The following is a 23,165-nucleotide window of genomic DNA, read 5'->3' as shown; positions in this document are numbered from 1 at the left end:
GCCACTGTCTCCGGAGTTAGCATCAGCGAGCTAACATGAGCTAACAGGCAGCGGCGGAGCTAACGTGAGGTCTTTTTCATTTCAGCTGCTAAACGCCTTCGCCTAAACGCTGCCAAGCCACACGGGGTATTATCAAAGGTACGTAGTGTGCTTTAAAAGTTCACATTCACCGACCGGACATGTTTAAATCCCGTTTTGCCATTTTATGTTGCACCATTTAGTTGTGATGATTAGCTGCTTGTTAGGACTCGCTAGCCATTTTCGCCACCGGTTAGCTTAAATGAGATCAGAACACTCACGCATCTGTGCATATGTGTTGTGTTATCATCGCTATTAGTGTACACGAGTATTTGCTGTTAAATCTTGTTAATCGTGGACTAAGATGCTACCAGTGCGAGCAGGTTAGCCTTTTAGCCACCCGCTCACTATTATTCCACCTGCTAGTTGTTTAAACAGCAGGTAGGCAGTGGCTGAGAGACATCCGTAAACTTAAACACACTCCAACACTTATAAGAAGGTTACTTTAGGTGTGATCACGTCTAGTCTGACAGCTGTGAGGTCTGATTAAATGACTTCACTCATCTGAAATGTGCAACACAGCATTAGTCATGGCTTTGCTGTCAAACTAGTGGCCAATTTCATAAGCTACGGATTAATAACTGGTTTAATGGCTGTAATGATACTAATGCAATTAACCACAGCGATGAAAACGCTTATTTGCACAAGGTAGGGAGATCTTCTAAGAAAATTGTTCCTAACATAACCTTAAAGCTCCTGCCTTCCACAAAATTTACTCTTGTGAGCTTTTACTCATGTTATAATGTTGCTGCCTCATTAAAATAAAAAAAATATACTTGGAATTGTGTTTTGCTTTCTTCATACATGTTTGAGGGACCCTTTATTATTAGTCTGTCTACTTCTCCAAAGCTCAAAATGCTCTGCTCCACCTTGTGATGTCACAAGACAGTAGTTTTCAGCTACCTTTTACCTTTTTGTTTCACAGAGATTGTAAATTCCAAGGCTGAAATTATCCAAATGATTGTAGTGAAGGTAGATGGAGTTTAAAAACACTCAGGACTTCCTGTGTTACCACATGACATCTCAATGTAGAGAGTGTTTCTGTCTGAGAGATGAACTCAGCTTGAATATGCAGGGGCTTATGTGTTTAACATGTGTGAATGAAGCAAAACACCACAACTCCAGGTATAGTTTTGAAGAGGAAACAACATTATAACATAGATCAGAAAATGGCATAATATAGACTCTTTTAAGAAACCAAAAGCATGACATACTACATGTAGTGTGGTGTGCTTAATGCAAGTGCTTTCCGGGGCTAATGGGTGCATTTAAAATGCAGCTCAGGGCTGTTTATTTCCTCACTAACAGAAGCAGCTCAGATAGGTGAATGACAGCGCCTTCAGGACACTACTAAATCTAACAGAGTCTTGCCTGAGCTGAGTGTTTAGTTCATTTGTGTAATGACCTCCTGGCTTGATTCCCACCCTTATCACTGCTTACCAAAGGTCTTTCTGATGAGAGCTCAGCATTCACTCCACATCATGGTATTCCCACACATTTACAGACTGGTGTTTGGGCTAGTGTTGGCTGTGTGGGCACGTGTCATAGTGCATTTGCTTTTGAAGTTATGATTTAAAATAAGGCTACATTACTTTACAAGGTTTATTAACTACAAGAGATGAAGGTTCCACCATAAATCTTATTTAAGCAGGTGAAAGAATGTTGAACTTGTGCCACTATGTGAATTTGAATCTATGTTATACTTTCTGTCTGCAGATACAAACTCTAAATCAACTGTCCTTGGCCTTGAGATTTAAATTCTCATTTTTTTGTTATTATTACCACTAGCCTGTTATTATTTTATCAGACACATTTCTACTGCAAAAGAGTAGGCCTGTCACGATAACCATTTTGGAAGTGCAATACACTGCTTAAGTAAATATAGAAGATAAACGATAATATCCAATAACCAAATCCTAAAGCAGAAAAACAATTCTAAATGTTCAATATTTAAAAAAAAAAAAAAGCTACAATAACTAAATAGCAACACTTTTAGCAGTTAGTTTGTATCTATAATGAGTCATACTTTGTAATTTATTCAACCTTCAACATCTCAAATGTTGTATTGCAAAATATAACTCCATCTGTCCTATATTGAACAATAAGTTAATATTGTAATTATTGTGACAGGCCCACAAAAGAGCATATGCTGTAATAGTGTTGCAGTAATAATTTCTCCAGTTTGAAGACAGGCCAAACCACTGAAACAGATTCCAGCGCCTCAGAAGTGATGACGAAACAAACTTTGATTTTCCTTCCTGTACTTGCAGCTGCTTGGATCCTGGGATTGATTACTGCAGCCTCCATTTCATAATCGTCACCTTGAACTTTGACCCCTCCGCACTCCAATCTCCTGGTACACAGAGCTATGGCTGCTGCTAAGCCTAAAGGCCAGAACTCTCTGGCCCTGCACAAAGTGATCATGGTGGGCAGTGGAGGCGTGGGCAAATCGGCCCTCACCCTGCAGTTCATGTATGACGAGGTGAGCTTGTGTTTCATGTTTCATACTATGTCATATTGCTTTACCTTTAAAGTGCCCATATTAACAATTTTTTGATCATTGTTATAATATTGTTACCTCATCACAAACATACCTGGAGTGTGTTTTGTTTCATTCACACATGTTTATCCCACAAATCCTGCATGTTTAGGCTTCATTTCTCAAACAGAAAACACTCTGTTCCACCTTGGAACAGAGTGGAGAAGAGCATTTTGAGCTTTAGAGATGCAGACAGACTAATGATAGGGGTTACTCAACATATGTGAATGAAACAAAACACAACTCCAGGTATGTTTTTCATTAGGTAACAACATTATAACATGGCTTAAAGAGTCAATTTAGCATAATATAAGAGTGAATATGACAGGTTCAAATACTCATTTCATGAAAACACAGTAAACATAATATATTTTAGATTTTAGTGAATATCTTGCCTTGATTTTAAAAATTGCCACCTTTTGCTTTCATCACTGCCGTTGACTCAGACAAGACACACCTCTGCAGTGAAAGCCATTTCAAGTGTATTCATTATGAAGATCAACAAAGCGTGGGTGGTCACTTTGAGGATATGAATGCAAAATATTAAGCAAAGTCAAGTTATTTTTTTTTCCCTTAGCTATATTCCATATATCTTGCTTCATATATTTTATGTCTTCCATATGTGAGTGTAAAGTAGAAACCAGTAAACACAAAAAAATGTGTGTCCAAACTTTTGACTGGTAGTTGTAGGTAGAGGTATTCTGTTTTAGAACCTCTACTTCCTGTATTTTTGTAGTTTTCTTCTCACCTTTTTCCTCAAACTGACACTTGATAAATATTTACCACGGTATTATCCCATCAAACTAAGTAATACTTGCAGGTATAAGACGTGACAACCTGACATATGCACTTAAATTCTTATAAAATAAAATGTTTTCTCTTATAGTTTGTGGAGGACTACGAGCCAACCAAAGCAGACAGTTACAGGAAGAAGGTGGTGTTGGACGGAGAGGAGGTGCAGATCGACATCCTGGACACGGCTGGACAAGAGGACTATGCGGCCATTCGGGACAACTACTTCCGCAGCGGCGAGGGCTTCCTCTGTGTGTTTTCCATCACTGAGCTGGAGTCCTTTGCAGCCACAGTAGACTTCAGGTTCAGTATTGTTGGGCTTCAGTTTACATGATATTGTATGTACTTGTACTTTTTGTTTGTGTGCTATGCCAGCTAACTGATTAAAGGTACTTAGTTTTTATGATCCTAAAAACATGAAAAACAGAACTAGAACAGAACAGTTTGAAGTGGTCCATTGTTATTCCTCAATTACCTTATGAATTCAGAACATCCTGATTATTCACCATGAGGAGTTTAGAAGCACTTTTCACAACTCTGAGAGACCAGAGTGGAGTTTTGCTTTCACAATAGTGCTAACAACAACTAGCATGCTAACTGTACAGTTCCAGATTATCAGACAGTTAAAAACATGTATAATAACATGCAGACAGTACACAGTCAACCTATTTTGACCTCAAGTTGCTTATACAATATCTGTTCTGATACATTTGGGCACATTACTTGTTCTTGGTCCAATGTTCAAATTGATTCATAATAAACTTAAATTAACCACTAATTTAAATGTTGATTAATGCTGTAAATTACTCTCAACTGTTTTTAAGATGTAATTTTGTTTGAAGAGAATACTAATGTTGTTTTTCCAGTTTGATTTTGTCAGAGAGCAGATTCTGCGGGTGAAAGAGGATGAAAACGTGCCCTTTCTCCTGGTGGGTAACAAATCGGATTTGGACGACCGGCGGCAGGTGAGCGCAGATGAAGCCAAAGCGCGCGCCGAGCAGTGGGGCGTGTGCTACGTGGAGACCTCCGCCAAGACCCGCGCCAATGTGGACAAGGTCAGTCCTTCTATCAGGATAGCACAACAGATTTACAAATGGGTTGGGTTAACATGACATCAAAATATTGTTGTAGAAGTGCTATGTTTACAATTAAGGTGGACAGGAATTTTCAGTTTAACTGTCTCTGTAATTACTCGGCCTAGCGACTAAACAAAAATCTATTCAGCTCTTAAGATGTGATTGTTGTCAGTTGAAAGGATTTTAAGACATGAGATTAATTTTGCATGGTTGTGGAGCCAATCCCTAACAAATAAACATAAGGTTCAATGCTTGCACATTTCTGTTATAGTTAAAACTGACAAAGCTGTAGAGATACTATGAAACTATTTTGTTTTTTCCAATATTTCACTGAAAGGCCTGGCCTGAGTCAGAAACATTTGAACGTTTTAATTGAAACTGCTATCCCCGCCCACTTAGTCTTTTCTTCCATTGTGATACTGCACCATGACACAGACTGCCTGGGATTGTCTCCAGTGGTTGTTTGCATTTAGTTCTCCAATCTCCACCTACCTAAACCTTATTTGTCACTCTTGAAAATGCACCATGACAGAGACTACATCACAATTCTCTTTCTTTCTCTGCTTCCTTTTCCTTGATTCCTCTCCTCGACCCACCATTTTTCAGCTGTCAATCGAATGCACCATATTAAAAGTGCTCCAAAGTTCAGAGGAGGCAAAGGAAGGAAACCACGAAGGAAATATGAGCTTGTGTTCAGGAGGCAGCCATTGGATAAAATAATCAGACTGTATTTGTCTGAGCGAGGACTTTGTATTGTTGCAGCAGCAAAAGATGTTCGACATGTAACGTATACATCCTGAATTTGACATTAAAGCTAATAAAAGTAGAAAAAAAAAAGTTTATCTGAAAATAAAGACGTTGGTCTGACTTTGCTTTACAAGTCCTGAAATAATAAGATAAAATAATTCTTAGTATAGTCTGCATTTGGTCAGAGGAAAGGCTGTCCCATTCACCCTCAGCTGGTGTCTCCTCCTGCCTCTCTCCTCTGCTCCTCCCTGTGTCTCCTCTGTGGGCCTCACCCATGTCCGGCAGGATCCAGGAGAGGAATCAAGGAGAAGGAAGCGAGGAAAGAAAAATGACACGCGGCCAGAGAATCAAGTGTCTCAGATAGTATCAGGAACTTGATTTCCCTTGATTCTCTTACTAACTATGTTCTGATTGGAAAATGTGACCCTGCCAGAAGTTTCCATATTGCTTATTACCAGAGAAAATGCTATGTAAAATTAATAGATTATATTTTACAGCTGACATAATTTTCTGATTTCGCTTTTCACTTTCGCTTTTACCAAAAGAACGTGATTTATCTTGACAAGAACACATGAAAATCAGGTAGAGGCCTCTTAAAGCACACCTATTATGCATCGACTTCTCAGACTTTTAACCATGTTATAAATGTTTCCCATCACCATTTACACACCCGAAGTTGTATTTGGAGTGATTTGTGATTTTTGATTGGTGATTTGAGCAGTCTTAAATTGTTTATTTTCAAGACACTAGGGGTGTAACAATAACTGAAATATTGTGATATCGTTTTGTTAGAAGTCTCACAATAATATCGTGGGCTGGCACAATATATCGAATTACAAGTTCCTTTGCTTAAATTCGTGTTTTTATTGTAGCAACAGCTTGTAAACATTGGGAACTACATATCCCATGATTCTTTTCACTGCAAAGAACATGAAGAGAGATGTTTTTTACTTAAATTCTCGGGATTATGACGGAAATAATTCACACCAAAATCTTGTCAAGGTATTTTAAAAGCAAAAAGTGTCCCATCTACAATTATATTAGCCTCTTCAAAACATCGTACCGTGAGATGCATATTGTGATAATATCGTACCGTGAAATTTTGATATCGTTACATCCCTACAAGACACCATTTTGACAATCAGTGCCCATACTTCCACTGCTCTGTACTTCTCTCGTTCTCCAATTTTACTTTCTTAATCGGTGATATGCGTAGGATTTGGCAGCGTTGTGTAATGGTTTCGGTCCAGATGAAAAAAATCTGCAGCTCGCTAGTGTGATCTGCAGCTGTCCATAGGAAGGGCCAACAACTTCAAACGCAACTTTGCTCCCACTGGGCACGGACAGCAGCAGAGTTGTTTCTTTTATTTACTCGGTTTAGATGAATATTGCAGTGTAAAATGTCCAGATCCACGGGTGTTGATAGATTATAGCAGACAAAAGCACAATATGTCTTCTTTAATTTGAATCTTGTTTGCGGCAGGTGTTCTTCGACCTCATGAGGGAGATCCGCGCACGGAAAATGGAGGACAGCAAAGAAAAGAACGGGAAGAAGAAGAGTAAAAGCTTGGCCAAGAGAATCCGAGAGAGATGCTGCATTTTATAGTGGTAAACGAAAGCAGGTGCACCGCCTGTGTGTACATATATACATTTCTCAGACTTTTGCATTTATTTCGTGCCCGTACCTGACCATAGCGTTCAGCCCCTAATCCACGGGAGCCCTGATTGCGCAACAGGTAGTAGTAACACGGCACCGCATACATCGTTTATAGCTCTAACTTTTTATGTGCTAACACTCCAAAATTCTCTTTTCTCTCTTATCTCTTTTAACCACAGTACAGTGATAAGTGGATGGTGTTTTTAATTTAGACTTAATCTTCTTGACAGCCTTGAAATGTTACGACAACATTTTATTGTAAAGTTCAATGTGTATAGTAAGTATATTCAGATAACTGTGCAGTGCAAATTGGAAAAAAAAGATACAACAAACACAGATTCAAAGGGGAATATGAAACTAAAATTCAGTTGTGGAAAGCCCCTTGTAAAAAAAAAAAAAAAAGTCTTATTGCTTATCCGAATAGCCATCTTTATTACAGCCAAAATACATCAAGTGCCACCCCGGGACATGTACATTGCACTGCTCAATTTGTATAGCGTTTTTTCTTTTTTCTTTTTTTTTTTCTTCTTCACACAAATGGGCTATTGTTAAAACGAAGCCAGAGCTGAATTTTGATGCCATTCCAGTTTGTTCATTTTTGTTCTCTATATTCTTGTATCTTTAATTTATTTAATTTTTTTGCTTTTTTTTTTTTTTGCCCCTCAATCTACACTACACAAACTACATCAACACTATGAATCTGACTGCTCTACTTCATAAAAATGTTTAATCATAATTGTTTTTTTTGTTTGTTTTTTTTTAGACTAGACAGTTTTGGTCAGTTCAAATTACCTCTGTGATTTTTATTGCCTTTTTTCTATAGGAATCCCTGGTGCTCTGTATTTTAACCCAAACACTACATCCTGAAACGCTTTCTAAGAACAGGCTTATATTTATGTCATTAATATGTGTTTGTCATACTAAATGCATTGCGTCCATTGTTACAATTAAAGTGCATATGACAGGTTGGACTACTAATTTCTCTAAAACATAGTTAACATCATTATATTTAAGGTTTTACTAAAAATCTTGTTTTGTCTTTGTTAGTTTTTGTCATTTTGGTGAAGTTTGCAGATATGACATACGCAAATGTACCTAGCAACCATAATATTAACAAATGGTGATGATTGATTTAACAAAATAAAAGAGGTTTTATTTGTCAAGTCTAATGTTTAAACTGTCAGAAAGATGCGTTGCTCGTGCATAAATTGTCTATGGATTTTGAATGGAATTTAGAACTTAGAACTGTTCCCGTACTTTCCAATTTTTTGTTTTCTACTTTACTTCTCAAACTGCCAGTTAACTGATGTGAAACTATTATGAAAATGAAATGAAAAGTTACCTCGGGTACTAGCCCACCAAACCAAGTAATGATTAGAAAAGTATATGAATCTGTCAACTGCACTTTAAAGCCCCAGCGATTAGTCAATATGAAGACAGAAATGACTGGAAAATGTTTTGAAAGTGTCCAAAAATGTCTCAGTCTCAGTCACCAAAGAAACATGCTCGCTAGCACATACAAGTGCCCGTCAAACTCTAGGTGAATGATAAGAAGGTAAACGGCACCAGGAAAAGCTCCGTGCCGAGGCTCGTGTGTTTTATGTAAACTATGTGTAAATATGGAGAGGGATTGGAGGAAAGTTAAGCTAAGACTTTTCATGGTAAAGAGGGCTCTAGTCACTGGCTGTGGTCACATGCACACCAAAATCTGAATATTATCTATCCAGACTTTAAGGATTATTTAAATGACATGTTAACTGCTAAATCTGATGTGAGTAATCTGAGGGACCATGATCAGAGAGAAATGAGATGATTTTACTGTTAACATGGCATTTTAAAAAACAAGTATGATGAATTATTTGTATTGTTGTTTGCCTTTAACATACTTAATTAAAAACCAGGCATCATTTTACAGCCTCGGTGCTCAGTATACTAGTACTGTGATCTGATCTTGCCCTCTGCTGGCAAGAGAGGGAATTACCACAGGAAAAACAATGAAACTATATAATGAGCAACCTGTTCAGACATGATGATGTAAGTGTGCAGCAGTAATGAATGCAATTTGACCTCTGAAATGCTTAAAATGAGTTTGCCGATGATTTATAGACTTAGAAGCCCTGTGCGGTTTTTATCTATGACATCACAGTCCCACAGGAAATTTAAAACAGTTTGGGGAGGCTTAGAGGCAAAGGATTTTTTATAGAGGATTAGTGAAATACATGACGTGAAATACAACTCCAGGTATATTTTTAATGAGGGAACAATTTTCTAACGTGGTTAAAAGCTCAAAGTAAATTTTGCACAATATACATTCTGTCAAAAATTTGATTAATACTGAGATTTTGAGTGTGCATGTAGCTGCAGTCATTCATGTACAGTGCATCACTGTTGCCTCTCTGTCCATTGTGAATGTGATCACTTCTCCCCTTCTGCTTGGCTGTATAGTTTTAATGATGTGAGCTAGTTTGTGGTAAAAAAAAATAAACATGTATACTTGTCTCCTTGGATGAGAATAGCGTGGTAACAGCTACTAAATTCTCTTGTGGATAAAGAGTGTCTGTCACAGTCTTAAGAAATTGGAGAAACATTCAGTCATTTTAACAGGTTTAATTTGGTTACACTGACCAAACCGCACTGTGATTTTTGCTTTCTTCCAACCACAATTTCTCTTTTTAAATTATCTTAATGTGTAATTATTCATATGATACAAGACTGATGCTCATCCAACTTCTAACCTAATTTTTCCTACATTTCCAAACTAACAATTTAGCGTGGGAGATGTTATGAAGAAACAAATGATCCTAATCTAAAGTCTATGCAAAATGAGGAAATTGACAGAATGTATCTAAACACTACCTGCAGCAAACTACAGTCACAATGAATTACTTTTGAAGCTCTGGATTTGCTTAAATGCTCTCGCCTGTAAATTATAATCAGCTTTTGTGTTTTTAACTTTGTAACATAAATAGACTTTACTATTGCAAATCACGTTTTACTTGTTTATTGAAAAGCACAGTGTGTGTAAGAATGGAAGTTGAGATAAGAGGCATGTTTTGAGCGAAATATTCAAAAATGTCATTGATTTTTAGAAGGGTTAAAATGTTGTTAAGATAAATCTGTGTAAAGGGCTACCTTGCAGTTAAAGGACCCATATTACACTATTTTCTGATGTATTAGCATGTTATAACGTTGTGTCCGCATCAAAATCATGCGCAGAGATGAGTTTTGTTTCATTCACACATGCTTAAGAGACAAACCCTGCATAGTTATGTTGAGTTCTCAAACTGAAAACACTACTCCACCTTGTGATGTCATGTGGTAATACAGGAAGTGGTCCACTGTGTTTTTAAACTCCATACACCTTCACTAGAATCATATAGATAACTGCAGCCCTGCAATTGCCACTCTCTACTGAACTAAAGGTAAAAAAGGTAGCTGTTAACTTGAAAACTACCACTACATGACATCACAAGGTGGAACAGAGCATTTGGAGGTGTAGACAGTGCAATAATGCAGGATTACTCAAAAATGTGCGAGTTTGAATGAATGATGAGGCAACAACATTATAACATGACTTAAAGATCAATAGAGACAATTTTGTGTAATATAGGACCTTTAACCAAGACATGACTGAAAAACACCTCAAGACTAGAGTAAGCAAAAGGCGCAGACAAAAGCATATAGCGTCTACATTGTTTCAACTGGGGAGCTATGACGATTCAAGTTGACATTAATTATTATTTTTGCTTTTGTTGAATTTAATATCTTATGTCATGCATTGTTTACCTTTTGGATTTGTGTATGATAGCCTATATTATAAAGGCCCAAATGTTTTCTGTGGGATGGGTAATATTTAACTAAATGTGTGAAAGCTTTGAGCGCTCTCTCCTTCTGGGTATTCAGTAAACTTGCCTTTTATAGTAATATGATTATACCAGTTGGAATAAAATTGCCCTGATCGTATGGCAGAGTGTATGTTTTCGTCATGTTTACTTATTTACTTTATTTCAGACATAACCACTAATGTAGCCTATTTTGGTGAATGCAAGGAGCAATGCTTACATTTCAATTCATTTTGTGACTTATTTGGAAATGGCAAATAAAGTGGATATTACTAATAATAATTGTGTGTGTTTTATTATTATCCATGTTTTTGTTTTAAGAAATTGTACTTTTCAGAGTATTTGTCTAGCAACATACTTTATACAAGTTTTGGTTACTCTTCCCACTTTCCCAGTCTACAAGTGACAAAAGCTTCATGTGGACAAATTAATATGAAATTATTTGAATGTTTATTGCATAGCTCCTGTATCTGTCCTTTGGAAATATCAGATTTAGTTCAGTATTTGATGTTTTGCCCTTCCAATTTCATTCATTTCAAACTCTAAATCTGATATGTCCCAACAGTTACTCTTGAGTGATAATAGTAGAAGTAGTTTTCCCAAATACTTTGTGAGTACAATTTTTGGTTACTCCCCTCTGCACGTTCTTATAAAATACACCAGGTGAAATCTAAAGCTGTATTTATTCCTGCATGTACTCGTTCCTTTAATAGATCCATGGTACTAGAAGTCTTTAGTGCGGGCAGGGGTTCCCCTCGTGAGTGACGTACGCGCTGGTCGGGATTACGCTGGCGGGCGTCATTGGCTGACGCCGACGCACGGGCCTACAGTTTGAAAGCTGTCTGGGCCCGGACTTGCGGTACCGTTAGCCTCCAGACCAGCAAAGTGCTTTTATTATTGCATTGATCCGGGAGCTGTTGGGTGGTTTTGTCCCGCAGGATGTGCTGTGTGTGTTACTGAAGTCCCCGGCGCACAGAGCGTCTGAGCAGGAGTCGTGAACGCAGCGGACTATCGGCTCATTGTTTTGGTTCCATTCGCACCGAGGGGCTGTGTGCTCAGAGAAAGAGCGGCTCAAGTGCATGAAGCTAACCTAGCCGAGGCTATCCGGCTAACGCGTGTGTGCACTTCCTTGTTGCACAGTGCACAGTGATGGAAGGAGAGAAGAAGTTTGACAAGAGCCGTGGTTTGTTTCTTTGAATGTAACGCCATCTTTTGAATGGATATATGCGTGGAGACGAGCTGCGACATTCCAGGACACACGGATTTGGACAGTGATGCGGCTGCAGGTGGGAGCTGTGACCATGAAGGGAAATGCGACTGACTAGCCGGATCATGTTAGCTAACGCTAAGCGGGCTAAGCACACTAGCATCGGCTAACTCGTTTTGCAGGCGCTTTAGGGCTTATTTTGATTGACCGATTACAATGACGAACACAGTGTGTGTCATGTTGTATTTTCTACTGGCACCTGAGTACTAAACAGTCATCTGTGCTCAGTGATATTCACACTGTTGGCTTTGTAATGCTAACATTGGGCTCGGCTGATGGCTAGCTAGCTGGCTTACCATTTGTCAGTTTGCTACGCTGTAAGCTACTTAGCCTTTCCAGCTAGGCGAATGTTTTGTTCCATGGAACAAGTGACCCACCTAAGAAGGCACATATATTACATACATTAGCACTAGTAAAGAGCGCGGTCTTTATCAGTGTGAGGAGCCAATGCCTAACACAGAAGTGCTCCGGGAGGCCCGGGCGCGCAGCCCCTCTGGACAGAGGAATGCTAACCGACAGGACAGGCGCAGCAGCGGCCAGAGAGACAAGCGCCGTGACAAGAGGCGCCCATCGACATCCAAGAAGAAGAGGCGCAGACAGGGCCGGGACAGAACCGTGTGGCGCGGGGGGCTGACGGGGGAGCACAACCACGAGCGCAGGGACGTGTTTGAGAAGGACACGGAGTTGCAGACACTAGTGGAGTACGATGACGTGAGTTCGCAGTCGGAGCGCTTTTCTGGGAGCCCTTCGCCTAAACTTGACCCGCTGGCTGACAGCCTGCCAGGGGACCCACTCAGTGATGTTGACCTTGGTGAATATAATGGACCAGCATCCCCAGACAAAAGTTTGTCTAGAAGTCGTGAGGCAGTTGCTCTCAGTAAGGAACAAACTAAAGGGCCATCAGAAAGGAGCAAACAGGACAGAGAGCTGAGCAGGAGGAAGGAGCGCCGGAGCCGTGAGAAGGACTCTAAAGTCAGGAGTGGAGGCAGCCTAAGTGGCTCTAAAAACCACAGAGACACTGCCAGAAGCAGTGACCGAAACGGTAAGAGGACATCTTCTTCACAATCTGCAGATAAAAGAGATTCTAAAGGGCACAGGAGCAAAACGAGAGCTGAAAAAGAGCCCCCATCTGCTTATCGAGACGCTCCTTTGGCCTACAGAGAAGACAGAGAAGAGCTCAGGGCGTACAGGAGGAGTCCTGGATTAAAAACAGACAGTCCCTATGGGACATCCTACAGCTACCAATCCCCTGCTTATAACCAGCTGGTTTCTAGAAGAAGTCCACCTTATAGCAGCAAAAAACTATCTCCCATAACCACGTATTACAATCGAGATGCAGATACTTATGGATCATATGGCGTGTCAAAGTCTCCCAGTTCTTACTCTAGCAACAAACGGAAACGATCGCCAGCCAGTCCAGCCAACTGGCGCAGGTCTCCAAGCTATGAACAAGGAGAGTTTGGGTCCAGCCCTTATGCAAGCCGCAAGAGGTCCAGAAGTCCATACAAGAAGTCTTTAAGCCCCAGTCCAGATGTCAGGTAAGACTTTATCTATGGTACATCTATTACTTGCTATGGTTTAAAAGTTTGACAAAATGGATAGGTAATTATAGACATAACCATGCTAATAGTTACAGTCTCTATGTAAATGACATGCCAAAGTGTCATGCTTAGTTCTGTTTCCTGATAGCTGTAAACGTGACTACATTTGCCCTAAATCCTTTTACTGTGCTCTCTGCAGGCGCTCTGCCCGCTCTCGCAGCAGAAGTCCCTACACCTCCTCCCGACACTCTCGCTCACGCAGTCGCCACCGTGACCGACACTCTCGTTCCCGTAGCCGCCCAACCAGCCTGTCCCCGAGCACGCTCACCTTCAAATCCAGTCTGGCCGCTGAACTGAGTAAACAGAAGAAAGCTAAAGCAGCGGAAGCAGCAGCCAAAGCTAAGAACTCCAGCAACACATCTACCCCGACCAAGGGCTCCTCAGCCTCTCACCAGCCCAGCCCCAAGACCAACCACACCTCACGGAAAGGACGGCCCCCCTCGCCTCCTCCAGAGAAAGGGCCCCGGACACCCCCACTGAGCGCTCCACCCTCACCTCCGGAACGCTCGGTCAAAAGAAGCAGCGATCACCCTACGAAGGACAGAGACGGGAAGGGAAAAGATGATTCACTACAGAGAGATAAGAGGAAAGCACCAGCAATTGCACCACTCAAGGAAAAGGACAAAAATGCTTCTTCACTCGGATCTAGTTTGCTGTCGTTGCCAATGCCCCCCATGGCTGAGAACTCGGAGAAAGGAGAAAGGTAAAGTACAAGGCTCTTCGTATGTGATTTGTGCTGTTAACTTGTATTGAATTAGCATAATCAAAGATATTGGAAGATGCTAATCAATTCTAAAATTTGTATTGAAACTTTGAGCAAGTATTGATACTAAAAATGTCACACCACAGGACAGAAATGAACCTTTCCTGAATAGCTTTAGAATGATATTGAGCTGAAGTGTATGATTTTCTTTTTTAAGCTTGAAGGACAACTTACTCTCAGGGAAGAAGAAATCAGAGAGAAAGGCCCGCCCGCTTTTGACGGATCTGCCTCTGCCACCTGAGCTTCCCAGTGGCACCTCGTCTCCACACAGCCCGATGGATGAGAAGAAGGCTCAAGCTGTCCGCAGAAGACCCAAGTATGTGTTCATGCTGTTTCTTGTGCATTTACCATAAATGCTTGTATCTAACCTGTTTTGCTTTACAGAATTTGTGGACCAAGATATGGTGAGATTAAAGAGATCGAGATTGACTGGGGCAAACGCTGTGTGGACAAGTTTGAGATCATTGGCATCACAGGAGAGGGCACATACGGGCAGGTGTACAAAGCTAAAGACAAAGACACAGGTTAGTTTACAGTAGTACAAGTATACAATGTTTGTCCCTGAAAGCATTGAATGTTCCCAGCTCATGTTGTTAGATTTGTAATTTTTCCTTTTTTCCAAACAGCTGAAATGGTGGCTTTGAAGAAGGTCAGACTGGACAATGAAAAGGAGGGCTTCCCGATCACAGCAATCCGAGAGATCAAAATCCTGCGACAACTTAACCACAAGAGTATCATAAACATGAAGGAGATAGTTACAGATAAGGAGGACGCGCTGGACTTTAAAAATGATAAAGGTACTAAGCTTTTGGTCAAAACACATGAATTTGAGAGTATTTAAGCATAAAAAAAGTCATACAACTGTGTATTATTTTCTTTAGGTGCTTTTTATTTAGTGTTTGAATACATGGACCATGACCTGATGGGTCTGCTGGAGTCAGGACTGGTCCATTTCAATGAGAGCCATATAAAGTCTTTCATGCGTCAGCTGCTGGAGGGCCTTGATTACTGCCACAAGAAAAACTTTCTCCACAGGGACATCAAGTGTTCCAATATTTTGCTCAATAACAAGTCAGTTCATACAGTTAGTCCCTAAATGTTCTTTTAGGCAGCTTTTTTTTAAAGGTCTGTGTTTATCTTTCAGAGGTCAAATAAAGCTGGCAGACTTTGGGCTTGCTCGCCTGTATAACTCAGAGGAAAGGTGAGTATATTGTGTCCTATGGACTCTGAATTTCATTTCATTTGAATAATTGCGTTTTCTCATCATTTTACTTTTCTTCCAGTCGGCCATATACCAACAAAGTGATTACACTATGGTACCGTCCCCCAGAACTGCTCCTGGGTGAGGAACGGTACACGCCTGCTATTGACGTGTGGAGCTGCGGGTAAGACTAACTCTAATTGGCACAGTACAGCAGTTTTGTCCTGGTCTAATCCTGGTTTAGTTCTGGGTTTATGCTGTTTTCCACTTTGTCCTTAGAGGTTAGATTTTCAGAGTTCCAACATGTACATTTCACACTGGAACACCTATCCATGTCAGAATTCCTACTTGGAAACTGGGCTAACATTTCAGAATCTCGAGCTTGTTCCAAGTTAGATCATCCAATATGGCTGGGCCCTGCGCTTGCATAAACTTTTGATATCTGACTACTAAAATACTGCTCACACTTATTATTTTGCCTTTAACTGTTTCCTCCTGCATCCCCCCCACCCCTTTCTGTGAACTGGTTCCTGAAACAGTTGAATGCTCCTCAACATAAATGCGCTGTTATTCTCTGATATGCTAATGGACACACAGAGCTCAACAAAAGCAAAAATTCATTCTCAAACGTTGTTATAACATTGTGCTGGTTGATAAATGAACCTAAATTGATTATCATTTTGGCTGAACATTCTCTTTCCTGAGTTTTGACCTCGGAAGATTAATGGAAATCACTAATTGGTCCCTGTTTTCATGTGTGTGTGTGTGTCTGTGTTTGTGCCCGTATTTTCTTGATTATAATTTTAAACCAATCCTGTTCTTTTCCAGGTGTATTCTTGGAGAGCTCTTCACAAAGAGACCAATTTTCCAAGCAAATCAAGAACTGGCCCAGTTGGAACTAATAAGGTTTGATGAAGAAAATTGACATCAGTACACTCTTTGGTCTATTTTTGAACATTTCTAAATGACTCCTTTTTGCCTTCAGTCGGATCTGCGGGAGTCCGTGTCCTGCTGTCTGGCCGGATGTCATAAAGCTTCCCTTCTTCAACACCATGAAACCAAAGAAACAATACAGGAGACGGCTACGGGAGGAATTTGCTTTGTAAGTTTAGCGTGATCACGAGAGCTTAGCTTATTACCTATATATACATTCTTATGCTTAGTTAACCTCTTATGAAACTTACAGCTGACATGCAAATATTGTAAAGGATTTCGTAACTATGAATGACTGTATCAAGTTGTAAGATAAGATCGTCTTTATTTGGACAAGTTTCAGTGTTGCAACACATATTTCCAGAATCAAAAACAAAGATACAATTATTAGAAAATAGACTTAAATTTCAATTTAACACAATACTGTGCAAGTAGAAGGAAATATGAAATATATAAGGCGACAGCACTGTTATGTACAGTAAGTGTCTGTATGTAAAGTGCAGCATATGAACAGGATGAATAACAGGTAAAGTGACATCAGTGTATATTATATAGGTGATGATTCACTTTGTTACAGATTACTACAGGTACATGTACCACATTGTTCATCCTGCAGTTACTTAAATGATTTTCTTTCTTCTTCAGTATTCCTCCTGCAGCTCTGGATCTGTTCGACCACATGTTGAACCTGGACCCCAGCAAACGGTGCACAGCAGAACAAGCACTGGGCAGTGAGTTCCTGAAGGACGTGGACCCAGACAAGATGCCCCCACCAGAGTACGTGACTTTGAATATAGTCATTGGCTAAATTGACTTTTCTGTCTCATTCTACTCTCCAGATCATCTTAAGGTGTCATTGGGGTCTTAGTCAATTCGAAACATGTTCACAGCCCAAAAAAAACATCATCTTATTGATACATTTTTTTTTCACTAAAAACCTTAAAAAATGACAATTATGCTGTGAGGATACAGTATGTATAAATGTGCTTACGACACGTTAGGCTACTCATTTAACTAAAACATAGTTAACATTTTATTTAATATTTACCAAAATACATAGAGGTAATTCCATAACTGTTACCAAGCAAAGGGTCAATATTTGCCTAAATTGCACCATAGATGTGATTAGGCTAATTTATTATTAATTATTATTAATTAACATTTGAACTGCTGTGCATAATTGGCTCTATATTTTAGATAGAATTGTCTGTGTTGATGACATAGGTAGAAGTATTCCATTTTAGAACTTATTGTTACTTCCTTTTTTTCCGTAAACTCCCTCCCAACTGTTGCAAAACTGTGATTAAATATTTATCAGTTACTATCTCACCAAACCAAGTCATTAGAAAGACATGTAAGCATGTGCACTCTTAAGTTAGTTCAATTGCATTGTTCTCACCTGCCTGTCTTTGTGTCGCAGTCTTCCTCTGTGGCAGGACTGTCATGAGCTGTGGAGTAAGAAGCGTCGGCGTCAGAAGCAGATGCCTGAGGAGATGGCCGCCCCCAAAGCCCCGCGCAAAGAGCTGGGGCTGGACGACAGCCGCAGCAACACGCCCCAGGGCTTCCCCGTCTCTGGGACTCTCAAAGCTCAGAACGCCGCCGCCTCTGCTCTGCTGGGTCAGTCTCACTGCACTCAACCTGTCTGTATATGCACTATTAATTCCACTAATTAACCAATGTGCCCTGTACAAGTGTCTAATCAAATACTTTTTTTAATGATTCGGTTAAATACTTAAAAAAAAAAAAGATTAAACTTTGAAATCATAAAATTAAAGATAATGCTTGTACCTGATTTTTGTTCTTTAAAAATGTAAAAACAAAACAAACAAACAAAAACAAAACAGCTAGTTAGATGGTTTGCAGTCCTTCAGACCTATTGCTTGTTTTCCACATTCCTAGCATCAGAGTAGAGTATTGCCATCACAGTAATGCTAACAACAACTAGCATGCTACAAGTGCATTTCCTGATAAAATGCTTTATTAATATTTGACTTTGAAATTTACAAAGACAAGCAACATTATACGGAAGCAGTAACACAAAGGGTGACACTTAGAAATGAACAAATGTGTCGATACACACACATGTGAAACCTGTTCCTTGACCTTTTAGTGTTGGTTGTGACTGTTTTTCCTCCCTGTTCAGATCCGAAAGGCCCCAACTCCCAGCTGACCCAGGAGCAGTTGGCGGTGCTGCTCAACTTCCTGGGGCAGAAGAGCACTGCCAACACAGCGCAGTTCGTCCAGGCCATGGGCTCCAAGGTGAACCAGGAGACCCTACAGCAGCTCTCCAAAGCCCTGGCCCCCGCGGAACCAGCCGAGCCACCCCCTCCACAACCCGCCCCAGCGAAAGCCCCTCAGCCCACAGGAGTACCTCGCACGCCCCCTATGCCCAAGCCACCCTCGCCTCCCACGCCTGCACCGCCCGCTATCCCGGAAGGAGAGGTGGCCGCCACGCAGACCGCCATGACCATGCTCTTGGCCCAGCTCCTCCAGGCCCAGCAGACCCAGAGGCAGGAGCCCAGCGATGGAGCAGACGGAGCGGAGAACAACGGTGGAGTTACAGTTACAGCTGCTCCTCCTGAAGTCCAGCAGCCCCCAGAACCAAGCCCTGTGTCTCCAGGTAGGATAATTGGTTTTGTTTTTTGAAGGTGTACTGTGTAACGTTTGTGTAACTGTTGTGGGATTTCCCACCTGCTTGTCTATGAAGATTATGGTTGACAAAATCAGATACTAATAGATACTAAAACTAATATCAGAAATGAACCTTTCCTGAGGAATGATCTTGAGTTGTATCAGAGCAAGTATGAGCCCGCATAGACTAGTATACACCCATGCACCACTATGGAACCTGAGGGTACCTCCATAGACTGAGGGATTACAAAGATAGAAGACCACATGGTAATATAAAAGAAAATGGTACAATTTAATGTTGAAAATTACATTCTATTATTGAGTGGTTTAATTATCATTGTGGTATCAGAATCTGTCTTGAATATAGTCTATTCCTTAGTATTAAAATTGAATTTGCAATGTTAGTTTTGTGACAACACAAATGTAAATGTTATTACTTTGACAGGAAGTTCCACTGTCTGGCACTAAACTAATCTAATTGTCTTTAATTCGATGTACAAATTTCTTTTATTGCTTAAAAATACATTTGAAAAAAACATGTTTTCTTATTGGGGTGGGCTCACCTCTCCACAGATCTGACCTTTAACTTGGCCTTTTGGTGTCACCCACTTCTCTCCGTGGAAATAGAGAAGTTAAATGTCATATGCCTTGGAAACGGATTAGGCAAACCAAAAACATAAGACATCCTGTAGTTATATAGTGAACTTTTGAACTTAAAACTTTTTTAGTGTTACCAGTGTTGTCACTTGCCATGATGCAAAAATTTCAAAATTGATTCCAAGGACTAGACTCCATACCAATTCCGATACCATGATGAAAGTTTAAAAAAAAAAAAACACTCTCTCTTTAGCCAATAGAAATAATTATTTCTTTTGTATTGCCATGTCATTTAGTATCAGTAAGCATCTGATTTTCTATACTTTTTATACAACCCTAAATGTGACTGCAGAAACATACACCCATGGCTCCATTATCAGTTTAAAAAATAATAGAATTTTTCCTCCTTTCTCCCCCAGTTTCTGAAGTTGGAAGCATGCCCATACTACCTCCAGACCAGCGCCCCCCTGAGCCCCCGGAGCCGCCCCCTCACGCGGACCTGGACTACAGACAGCCCCCCCCTGAGCCCAAACCCGGCCTGGCCCCTCCTCTGCCCCCCTCAGGAGCAGACACCACCCTGCCCACACCCCTCCCCACACCTACAGACTACACACAACCGCCTCCTCCCTCCTTCCCACCCGCGGGCTTCAGCGACAGCTACATGGGTCATATGCTAGGGGGCGGTCTCCCTCCTCATGCCCTCAGAGAAGTCTTCAGCGGCCCCGCCCAACCCCCCAGCTCCTCCTCTTCCTCCTCAGCGCACCCGGACCACTTTACCCCCGGCGCTGGCTCTACCACAGCAGCACCCGGCATGATGTTCTCCGGAGACAAGGACCACCGCTTTGAATACACCCACAGCCCTTTGCCCGTAGAGGGAGCACCCAACCCTAACGCCATCCACTTGTACAACCACGCCATGGCCCGCAAAGACGGCCCCCCTCCTCCGCCCGTACAAGCGCCGTTACCACTGGGCTACGTGCCACATGTGAACTCCACGGCGGCGATCAGGGGGCGGGGACTGCCTTTCTGATGGACTGCGAGCCACGGCGGATAATGGACTCCCTGAAGAGCTAATAGTTTCAAATGTAGTTAAAGGTGCACTATGTTGCCTTTCTGGTGGAGAGTCTTATTTACTCGTCTCCATGGAGATGTTACTACTTTGCCTGGTTTGTTCTCCAGTTTGGCATTTAGGGCTGTATTCTTGGTCGACTAAAGACATGTCCTGCCATTCGATTAGGCGATTAAAATGGGGGCATAGCAAAAGCTCACAAAACTTTCAGCATATTTGATCTGACCATGTATCCAACCCAAACTGCACTCAAAAACAGGAATTCATGCAAAAAGGAATTAAGAAAAGTAGAAGGAAACTGTGTATTTATGTAAAAAGACAGATTAATAACCTGGCTCCGAATAGATCTGGGATGGCTCTCACTGAAAGTGATTGGAACCAGTGATCGGAGCGTTCAAACAAACACTTCATGTTGATTAGTCACAGTTTCGCAAAGAGACACAAGCTGAAATATCAAACTCTAGTTAAGCCCAGAGAGAAAAGCACATACACCTTGCGTGTCCACAAATGCACAAAGCTCTTTCCTCGGAACGTTTTTCACAAACAAAACTAAAAAAGGCTGAAGTAAATTGCTAACAAGGCTAGCAGATTAAAATTCAGATAGCTGTTGTCCCATAGAATTCCTTATCAAATAAAATTATTTATTACTTAATACAAATTTTTGTATAAAGCAGCCGATGCCACCAGACCAAGTCACGGTGGAACATTCCGGACAAAGCAATATCACCTCCATAGATACAAGCATGCAGCACACCCCCCACAATTAAAGTTACACAGTGCACCTTTAAATTAAACCTGTCATTCAGAGAGACAGCCGAAGAACACCAAGAGCTTTTCATGCTCGCACCATTTTCATATTTTTTCTAATTCTGCTGTCTTTTAAATTAAACTTTTTTGGAGTGTACAGATGTCAGGTCGGATACATTTTGAATCCCCTCTTACCCTGTTCCAAAATGGATTCAGGGGAAGACTAGTATTGTTTCATGCCACTGACTGAAGCAGGGGTAAGATTTTTAGCTCTGAAATGTCAAACTAATGGATTTGTGCTCTGTCCGCACACTTAGGAATATAGAGTCTCTTTTAACAGCCGCGATCATGTGGAGCCCAAGTCCGAATCGGGGCAGGGACAAAGAACTCCTAGCACTTCTCTGACGACCGTGAATTATGGAACAACAATAATAATGGAAGAAGGCGGTATTGACTTTCTATTTGCCACTAGGTGTAAAATCATGAGCAGAACCCCAGAAGTCCAGGTCAAAAAGGAAACTGTCTTTTTTTGTACTAAATCATTTTGTCCCCTCCCCCCATTCCTTTGGCAAATGTTTATTAAAGAAATGCCACAATGTAGTAGTGTCTCTTCAATAACTACTAATTTAATACATGTACAGTTCAGCATACGTTAGTCTGTTTGAATGTAAGGGTTAGAAACTTAGCATTGTGACATGCTGATAAAGCCAACCTGTAAAATCCAATCCAACTTTATTTGTGTAGCACATTTTATAAACAAGACAGTAATAAGTCAGCAGAATTATCCCACGCAGGCCTGTCAATAGAAATTTGGGGGCCTGGAACAAGAAGCCTTATATGGGCACCACTGTTACATAAGTTAACAGGAAGAGGGTTCAATTCTGGGCCTCTAAAACCCTGGGGCTGGGACAACAGACCCCTTTGTCTCATCCCGTCCCCGTCTACTGCCCGGATGCCACATAATGAAAGGCTAGTGGCCTGTTTACACAAGAACACTTGCGGATAAAAGCTAAAAAATATTTTATCGGAAGTGAATTTCATTTAGATGGTGACGGTGTTTTGGGGGCTTGAAAATGCAAAAATCTGCAACCACCCTCCAGAGTGGAAAAGTTGAATATGCTCTGCCGTAGCATTTTCGTCTACACTGCCCAAGACGCAAAACTCTGGTCAGATCTGCTCATGTTGCGTACACATTTATGTCGCATACATACAGTATGAAGAAACCTGGCATGCATATCCAATCGAATTCCATACACTTCTGCATCACGGTATGCACAGAATTCCTGCCGAAAACGCTCGTCTAAACGTGGAATGAAAAGTGAAGAATCGATGCACCTTTGCATCTTCTGTTCAGACAGTCATATAAACGGAGCCAGGATTCAGGTTTACTTCACCATCAGGGTTTGTTATATTTGAATTCAAAGGTTAATGGAATCAGATGGAAACTTGAAGAATTTCATGAATCTTATGAATAATCAGTTCTCATTTTATGGAGTTACTTGCAATTCAGAAATCTGTTTATTGGGTTAATTTATTAAATCTTTGAGGGAATTTGATGATTTAAAAAGACATCCTGTTTCATTGACTGTTTTTGATACTAAACAGTTGTAAACATGACTGGATGG

General features: G+C 40.8%; 2 protein-coding genes across 2 annotated transcripts; both read left to right on the top strand.

The window, feature by feature from the left end:
- The first annotated feature begins 1 nt into the window (after position 1).
- ralaa (v-ral simian leukemia viral oncogene homolog Aa (ras related)) lies at positions 2-10,864 on the top strand. The gene is made up of 5 exons (XM_020930708.2): positions 2-138; positions 2,349-2,560; positions 3,504-3,712; positions 4,290-4,464; positions 6,716-10,864. The coding sequence occupies exons 2-5, from the start codon at positions 2,447-2,449 to the stop codon at positions 6,836-6,838; spliced, it is 621 nt and encodes a 206-aa protein (XP_020786367.1). The 5' UTR covers positions 2-138; positions 2,349-2,446; the 3' UTR covers positions 6,839-10,864.
- A 670-nt stretch (positions 10,865-11,534) lies between these two features.
- On the top strand, positions 11,535-22,140 carry cdk13 (cyclin-dependent kinase 13). The gene is made up of 14 exons (XM_055150904.1): positions 11,535-13,536; positions 13,739-14,302; positions 14,520-14,678; positions 14,747-14,886; positions 14,989-15,159; positions 15,244-15,433; positions 15,507-15,563; positions 15,646-15,747; positions 16,392-16,469; positions 16,549-16,665; positions 17,142-17,273; positions 17,917-18,113; positions 18,640-19,116; positions 20,144-22,140. Exons 1-14 carry the CDS (start codon positions 12,446-12,448, stop codon positions 20,752-20,754), a joined length of 4,086 nt encoding a protein of 1,361 aa, XP_055006879.1. The 5' UTR covers positions 11,535-12,445; the 3' UTR covers positions 20,755-22,140.
- Positions 22,141-23,165: the final 1,025 nt, after the last annotated feature.

The sequence above is a fragment of the Boleophthalmus pectinirostris genome, unplaced genomic scaffold, assembly GCF_026225935.1.
Source record: "Boleophthalmus pectinirostris isolate CB_2022bp ecotype Guang Dong unplaced genomic scaffold, ASM2622593v1 HiC_scaffold_15, whole genome shotgun sequence".
Lineage (NCBI taxonomy): Eukaryota > Metazoa > Chordata > Actinopteri > Gobiiformes > Gobiidae > Boleophthalmus > Boleophthalmus pectinirostris.
Note: the sequence above shows the minus strand (reverse complement) of the source record. Positions and strands in the feature narration are given on the sequence as shown.

What these genes read in the sequence shown, in the direction of transcription:
- ralaa (XM_020930708.2), top strand. Translation starts at nt 2,447, where the DNA reads ATGGCTGCTGCTAAGCCTAAAGGCCAGAACTCTCTGGCCCTGCACAAA. An exon ending in TGCAGTTCATGTATGACGAG is followed by an intron (nt 2,561 to 3,503) that starts GTGAGCTTGTGT and finishes TTTCTCTTATAG; the next exon opens with TTTGTGGAGGACTACGAGCC. An exon ending in CCCGCGCCAATGTGGACAAG is followed by an intron (nt 4,465 to 6,715) that starts GTCAGTCCTTCT and finishes TGTTTGCGGCAG; the next exon opens with GTGTTCTTCGACCTCATGAG.
- cdk13 (XM_055150904.1), top strand. Translation starts at nt 12,446, where the DNA reads ATGCCTAACACAGAAGTGCTCCGGGAGGCCCGGGCGCGCAGCCCCTCT. An exon ending in AGCCCCAGTCCAGATGTCAG is followed by an intron (nt 13,537 to 13,738) that starts GTAAGACTTTAT and finishes TGCTCTCTGCAG; the next exon opens with GCGCTCTGCCCGCTCTCGCA. An exon ending in GCTGTCCGCAGAAGACCCAA is followed by an intron (nt 14,679 to 14,746) that starts GTATGTGTTCAT and finishes TTTGCTTTACAG; the next exon opens with AATTTGTGGACCAAGATATG.